Source organism: Fundulus heteroclitus, chromosome 22 (genome assembly GCF_011125445.2).
Source record: "Fundulus heteroclitus isolate FHET01 chromosome 22, MU-UCD_Fhet_4.1, whole genome shotgun sequence".
Lineage (NCBI taxonomy): Eukaryota > Metazoa > Chordata > Actinopteri > Cyprinodontiformes > Fundulidae > Fundulus > Fundulus heteroclitus.
The window spans coordinates 23,142,180-23,149,649 of NC_046382.1; the positions used below are offsets into that span (position 1 = coordinate 23,142,180).

At 39.5% G+C, this 7,470-nt stretch overlaps 1 protein-coding gene across 1 annotated transcript; it reads left to right on the top strand.

Annotated features, from left to right (window-relative positions):
- Positions 1–353: 353 nt before the first annotated feature.
- On the top strand, positions 354–3,655 carry ftr14l (finTRIM family, member 14-like). Its single transcript, XM_012880513.3, has 7 exons — positions 354–1,170; positions 1,270–1,365; positions 1,455–1,688; positions 1,779–1,938; positions 2,030–2,152; positions 2,468–2,604; positions 2,699–3,655. Exons 1-7 carry the CDS (start codon positions 772–774, stop codon positions 3,080–3,082), a joined length of 1,533 nt encoding a protein of 510 aa, XP_012735967.2. The 5' UTR covers positions 354–771; the 3' UTR covers positions 3,083–3,655.
- The last annotated feature ends 3,815 nt before the right edge of the window (positions 3,656–7,470 follow it).

Genomic DNA, 7,470 nt, shown 5'->3' on the forward strand with positions numbered 1-7,470 from the left:
CATTACTATTTCCCTGTGAAATAAAGGCTTGTTCAAATGCATTGCTAGAAACCACAATTACTAATCTTTAAAAGTAAAATATGTACTCATTAAATTTTGTATAAAACCTTAACGCATTTCTTTACCATTCTATTCTAACACAGATGTGGCTTATTTCATCCCTTTTAAGGCCAGTGTACGGGCATGAAATGTGATTAACTCTTTGATTTACAGTTAAAACCAGATATGTACCTGTGTACAAAGGAATAGGAAGTTGACCATTTTTGCCACTAGATGGTGGTGTTTCCCCTTTACCTTTTTAGTAGTTTGAGTTGTGTAGGCGTTACAAGATAAAAAAAAAAAGACAAATAAAGTTCAAGAAAACGCTAATCAGCCCTTATATCTACCAAATAAGACAATATTACAGTATGTCGTTGAATGTTAGTTCGAAATGTTCATTTTTTCTCACCTTTGTGCCAGTTTCAGGCTCTTGCATGCCTTTGTCAACTGTTGAACAACCTGGATTACTGGTTTTACTTTGAGAGTAGACCACATAGCAAACATTCTGTCACACAGAGCGTCATTCTCAAAGTTTCACTGGAGCTGTTCACTTCAGGAACTCGGTGATCCAGACTGGATCCTGTTCACTTGTAGTTTTTTTTTTCTCTTTAGACATCAACCTGAGCAGATTCTTCAAAAGGATAACACACTGCTCACAAGCTGACTTGCAGGTGGATTTTATTTTTGTTTTTTTTGTCTGCTGGATTTATTTCATCGACTTTGGGAAAGAAAATGTCTCACTCGGGTAGCCTCGACTTAGACAGATATGCAAATGTGGACCGATCCCGTCGGTCGACCAGTCGGAACCAGACCAGGCAGAGGACCAAGCAAGGTGAGGTCCTTTGTGACTTCTGCACTACAAGGAAGCAAAAGGCTGAAAAGTCTTGCCTGGTTTGCCTGGCGTCGTACTGCGAGGAACACCTGCAGTCCCACTATGACTACCCCACTCTGATGAAGCACAAACTGGTCAAAGCCACGGGTCAGATGAGGGAGAAGATCTGTGCCCAGCACGACAAGCTGCTGGAGGCTTTTTGTCGCACTGATCAGACATCCGTCTGCGTCCTGTGCATGATGGACGAACACAAACACCACGAAATTGTCCCAGCTGGAACTGAGAGGACAGAGAAACAAGTAAGCATTGGAAAGAACCTCTCATTTTGTACTTTGAACTCAGAAAATGCTCTACATGTGTTAGAATATTCCAGCTTTCTTTTGTTTGCATCTGTATAGAAACAACTCGGCACAACACTGCACAAATCTCAACAAAGGATTGACCAAAGAATTAAAAAGTGGCAGGACCTAAGACAAGCAGTCGAATCAGTTAAAGTAAGTAAAACATGTCTCAGGTATATGACAGAAAGGTTTTACGGCCTGTAATGTAACTGTTTTCTAATCAACCACGTGTGTGTCAACAGCACTCTGCTCAAACGGTTCTTGAAGAAAATGAGCGGATCTTCTCCGAGCTCCTGAATTCTATAGAGAGGAAGTACAATGAAGTCAAAGAGATGGTCCTCTCCCATGAGAGGTCCACGGTGACCCGGGGGGAGCTAATCCTGGATCGTTTGGAGGAGGAGATCACTCTTCTGAGGAAGAGGCACACCGACCTGGAGAAGCTCTCCCGCACTGATGATCACATTCACTTTCTGCAGGTGAAGATGATCTGCTTAAAGTAACACCACATGTTTAGAGGTCAGAGTGGTCTATATGCTCACCTTTGTGTTTTTTTTTATGTTTACCAGAGCTGGCAGTCTCTGTCAGGCCCCTCCGGATATGAAGACCTCAACAACATCAGCGTTGCTCCCAATTATTCCTTTGATGCCACCAAGCGAGCCATTGCTGCTCTGAAATTACAAGTGGAAGAAGTCAGCAAGACAGAAATGATGAAAATCTCTGGAGCAGGTGAACATATATGTCATATTTACTTCACCAAATTCACCCAAAACTAAGTAGTCTTATGACTGACATGCCCCCCCCCCCTCAACTTTCTTAGTGAAGGAAGTGTACATCACCCATGAAGCAAAGGAGGCTGAGATAAAGCCAAGAAGAGAATCAATTGTGAGCATTGATGGTAGGATCGTCGAAGAACCGAGGATGAGAGAAGACTTCTTAAAATGTAAGTACTCGGGCTTGAAAAGATCTGGTCTCATTGACAACCAACATCCCTGCACTTGACAAACGGGATGAGTCAACAAAGTGAAATGATCGAAACTTCCATAAAGGTTTTCAGCTTGCTTAACCGGTTTTTCCATGTGTTGGAGGTCGTTACAATCCAGATTTAGTGAAACAAACACAGGTGCAGCTTCTTCTGTTGCGCCATCTTGTAAACATACTACAGCATGCCACACCCAGCTACTCACTAGTGCTCAGTCACGATAAATCAGATGACAAGTACCCTGAAGGACCCAAATTAAATATTCCTCCATTTCAGATTCTCACCAGTTGACTCTGGATGTCAACACTGTTCACCCGAACCTTCACCTCTCAGAGGGAAACAGAACAGCAACAATGAAAAGTGAAGCTAAAAACTACCCTGATCACCCAGATCGGTTTGACCACTGGCAGCAGGTAGGAATTTACAGTTTGAATCACGTTCTTTATTTGGCTTTGGAGTTTTGGTAATTTTGGTCATTTTGGTCTTTTAATTATCCTCGACCTTTAGGTGTTGTGCAGAGAAAGTGTGTACGGGTCGCGTTTTTACTGGGAAGTGGACTGGCGGGGAACGGAAATCGATGTGGCCGTTACCTACAAGGGAATCCGCAGAAAAGGAAACGGCAATGACTGCAGCCTCGGCTGGAACAACAAGTCCTGGAGTTTGTACTGCTCCGATTCCAAGTTCACCTTTGTGCACAACAACAAAAGCAAAGACCTCTCTGTCCCCGTGTCATCCCGCATCGGCGTCTACCTGGACCATGCAAAGGGAATACTCGCCTTTTACGGCGTCTCTGATGGCATGCGCCTTCTGCACAAAATTCAGACTGTATTTACAGAGCCCCTGTACCCTGCTTTTAGTGTGTGGGGCTTTGGCTCTACCATAAAGCTGTAGGAGAGCAGCCATAGATTGAGCTTTCTTAAGTGAAGGACTAATACTATTCCCAATACTCATAGGAAAGATGAAATAGAGAGTAGAATCTGGGTTCTGGTTTATCATGTTTGAACTGACGTTGTTATGTTTACTTAGTTATGAGTTGAGCATGGGAACATATTTCTTTATTTTATTGTATCCGAATCTTGGAAAATAATAAAAAAAAAAATAGCTGAGTATAACATTTTCTGTATATATTGTATATTTATTTTGCCAAATTTTGAATGTTACTGGAATTGTTCGGTCTGGTTCAACTATGACAGAAATGAAAATGGACAATAATGTTGCTATGCTTTGTTTCTGTTGCACCAGTGAATGTTGTCGGAGAGGATTCATAGATTCATGCCTAATGGTTGCTTGTAGTTATGAAGCACCACACATTTCTGGCTGAACCTTTGTTTTAAATCACTCAGACTTCCTTTTATAACAGCATTTATTGTATGTTTATTTTTTAAAGAAAACCATAAGCAGTGATTAAAAAAAAAAAAGTCTTTTGTTGTTAAAAGTTGAAATAAATGTACGTCAACAACAAGCAAATAAATAAATCATCACATTCCAGTTATTGTTGCTCCTTTTAGGGTTTGGTAGGGGTTTTAAAAACAAACCACCCTCTCATGTTGATAAAGGCAACATTATAATCTACACCTACCTTTGAGTTGTGTATTTAAATTGAATTATACTGTTCAGGTTAAATCAGATGTTTACATACACTGTATAGAAACACACAACCTTTTCATGTTACTTAGCACATTTAGATTTATGAAAAATAATTTATATCTGCTAAATGCTGAAAAAGTGGGGAACAGAATTTCTTTTGGTAACTTTCTTTAAAATCTGATGTTTAATTATTCTATATGTCCTTTGTATAAGAACGTTGGTAGAACTGCCTTTCAAAGTGTATGACTCCGGTCCGCCATACAAGTATCTTTACCACAATTGTTTGCAGAACATTTGGCCCATTCTTCCAGACAGAACTGGTACAGTAGAACTCAGTCAGGTCTGTGGGCCATCTTGCTCACACACACATTTTCACTTCTGCCCCCACAATTCCTATGAGACGGAGGTTATAGTATAGTTATGGCTACTTCAAAACATTGACTTTGTTGACTTTGAATGACCGTGGAGCAAATTTGGCAATATTCTGTTTGACCAAGCTTTCCCTTTCTGGGTAATGTTTTGAGTTGTTGAATCAACATTTGTTCTTAAAAGGCTTTGTTCATGATGTCTTTTTTTTTTTTTAAGCGCACCAGTCCCTCCTTTAGCAAAACACGTCCATGACATGATGCTGCCAACCTCAAATGTCATAATTGAAATGGTGTTTACGGGCTTATGAACTTTCGCTCCTTTTCTCTGAATATAAATTTTTTTATAACGGCTAAAAAACAACATTTTAGTTTCATCAGACAAACAAACATGTCTCAAAACATTATTTGCTGTTTAATGCATTTTAATGGCTGCGTTCTCTCGCCATTCGGCCCATGTCGCTGGATAATCACACTCTAGCATCAATAAGTATCTTTACAAGGTCTTCTACTTTTTCTGTGGTTGATACACACATTTTGCATCAAAACGTATTCATCTTCGGGACAAAAAATGTGTCTCCTCTCTGAACTACATTATGACGGGATATTATAAACAAGGTGTTTATACTTGCAAATGATGGTTGGAATGGACAAAGGTGGCACTTAGTACCAAAGAATGAACTAGACTTGTGGAGGTCCACTGTTCTCTTCTTAATATCGATTTAATTTCTGTGTAATAGTGTAAAATACATCCTCAGCTGCTCTTCTATTTAACATAAGACTTGTAAATCAAAAGCTTACAAAGCCACAACATCATCATCTGAGCTTTCACAAATAGTTTAAATGCAATCTCTCATTATTCTGATATTCGGAAATAGCAACCATTTGGTAATCCTAACTGACCTAAAAGAGGAAATGGTTCAGCTCTTGTGAAGTCAGATATGAAGAAGAAAAAAAGGATTTGAATTTAGTTTGGGAATATTTGGTTTCAACCATATATTTCATATATCTTTGCTGAGATTGAGGTCTCTGATGGCGTTGGTAGGATTCAGCGCCTCAAACCAAAAGTATCTTAATGCTCACATCTTAAATGAGCTGTGATGAACTGACCAGAATGCATGATTTTGAAAATAAAACAATGTTATTGTCATCTGAACAGCGTTGACTTTTTTTGTCCGAAAGTACAGGCCTTCTAAATGCTTCGAAAGGGGACAGCAGCACCCCCTGCTGTTTGGTCTCTACCTGCGCTTAATAGTATAAAAGATGTTTGTAGATGAATAATATTACTGCACAAAACTTTAACACTTAATTTAACTGATGTTTGTCTTTAATATTAATGGGTTGACATTATTTTTGTCATATTTTCAGCTCTAGTGTTGATCTCTACATTGTATTGATGTTGATGATCATGGCTAGTTAAAAGTAACATGAGAGAGAATGAACTGGGTCCGCCAGCTGTGAACATTTTAATTTCATCCTTTGTTTCGACTGCAGGTATAAATCAGGCTAAAAACCTTTTCATATTATAATATAGTTAAAAAAGGTGGCTATGTTGAAAGATTTTAGTTGTTAGAAAGCATTGTTATATAATCTATTGAACTGTTACGTTTTAAAAGGGATTCTGGGTAATTTTCAGAGCAGCGGCTTTAATGCATTAAAACAGAAAACAAGTTACACTTTTGATCCGTTTTGTTAGAATGGGGGGCCTGAATTCTTCAAAGGGGGGCACAACAGAAAACATTTAAGAACCACTGCCAGAGGTCCAAAAGAGTCCAAAAGGGTCAGGAAAAAGAGGAGAGAATGCAAAATCCTTTGTGAACATTGAAGACGTGCAGCAATATTGAGCAGACTGTGGAGAAGTAAAAAACACTTTAGCCATAAGGTGAAATAACTGTAAAAGCCAAAATAATTCAATTCAATTTAATTTTATTTATATAGCTCCAATTCATGAAACATGTCATCTTAAGGCACTTTCCAAAGTCACATTCAATCAGATTATACAGATTGGTCAAAAATTTCCTATATAAGGGAACCAGTTGATTGCATCAAAGTCCCGACAAGCAGCATTCACTCCTGAAGAATCGTAGAGCCACAGGGAGAGTCGTCTGCATTGTCCATGGCTTTGCAGCAATCCCTCATACTGAGCAAGCATAAAGCGACAGTGGAAAGAAAAACCTCCCATTAGCGGGAAGGAAAAACCTCCAGCAGAACCGGGCTCAGTATGAACGGTCATCTGCCTCAACCGACTGGTGGTTAGAGAAGACAGAGCAGAGACACAACAAGACAGACAAAAAAGCACAGAAGCACACATTGATCCAGTAATCTGTTCTACATTAGATGGTAATAGCGGGTGATCTGTCTTTTCTGGATGATGTCACAGTTAACAGAACGTCAGATTAGGTGTACCTACTATGAAGAAAAAAAGAGAGAGCAAAAAGTTAAAAGCTGAAATGACAACAGTCATTTCAATATAATGCAATGCAAAATAGGAGAACAGTAGAAATCAGTAGAGTGAGAAAAATTGGCCCTGATGTCCTCCAGTAGCCTAAGCCTATATGCATAACTATAGCAGTAGCTCAGGATAACATACATGAGCCACTCTAACTATAAGCTTTGTCAAAAAGGAAAGTTTTAAGATTAGTCTTAAAAGTAGACAGGGTGTCTGCCTCAATGGACCAAAACTGGTAGTTGGTTCCACAGGAACAGGAAGCCAGTGAAGGGAAGCTAAAATTGGAGAAATATGATCCCTCTTGTTGATTTTCATCAGAACTCTTGCTGCAGCATTTTGGATCAGCTCAAGACTTTGAACTGCATTTTGTGGACTTCCTGATAGTAAAGAATTACAATAGCTCAGCCTTGAAGTAACAAATGCATGGACTAGTTTTTCAGCGTCACCCCTGGACAGTAATGTTTCTAATTTTGGCGATATTCCTGAGGTGAAAAAGGAAACTCTGGAAACCTGTTTAATATGGGATTTAATCACAAAGATGATCCACGGGGACATCGTTGTGTACACCAGGGGGCAGTATTAACCAGTTTTATTCAAGAAATGGCATGGTTACACTAGTTTTCACTCTTTCTCCGTTATTGTTTCGCACTTGAAATGAGGGACATTTCCTGGCCAACAGTTTTCCATATTTACAACAAATGGTCTTGCTTGATAATTTTGAGATATACTCGACAAGAAACTTGTTTTTGCTACACTGCAGATCTCTTTGTGTTTCACAGTAGAGAGTGGCCTACTGGTCTTTGTTACAGTAGAACAAAACCGCTCAGCGTCAACCACCATTAGGCCACGCCCACTACACGTAGGTGGGCGGAGCCAAA

Excerpts from the sequence above, each read along its gene's own strand:
- ftr14l (XM_012880513.3), top strand. The coding sequence starts at position 772 with ATGTCTCACTCGGGTAGCCTCGACTTAGACAGATATGCAAATGTGGAC. Across the intron at positions 1,366-1,454 it reads AAGCAGTCGAATCAGTTAAA|CACTCTGCTCAAACGGTTCT; the intron begins GTAAGTAAAACA and ends GTGTGTCAACAG. Across the intron at positions 1,689-1,778 it reads ATCACATTCACTTTCTGCAG|AGCTGGCAGTCTCTGTCAGG; the intron begins GTGAAGATGATC and ends TATGTTTACCAG.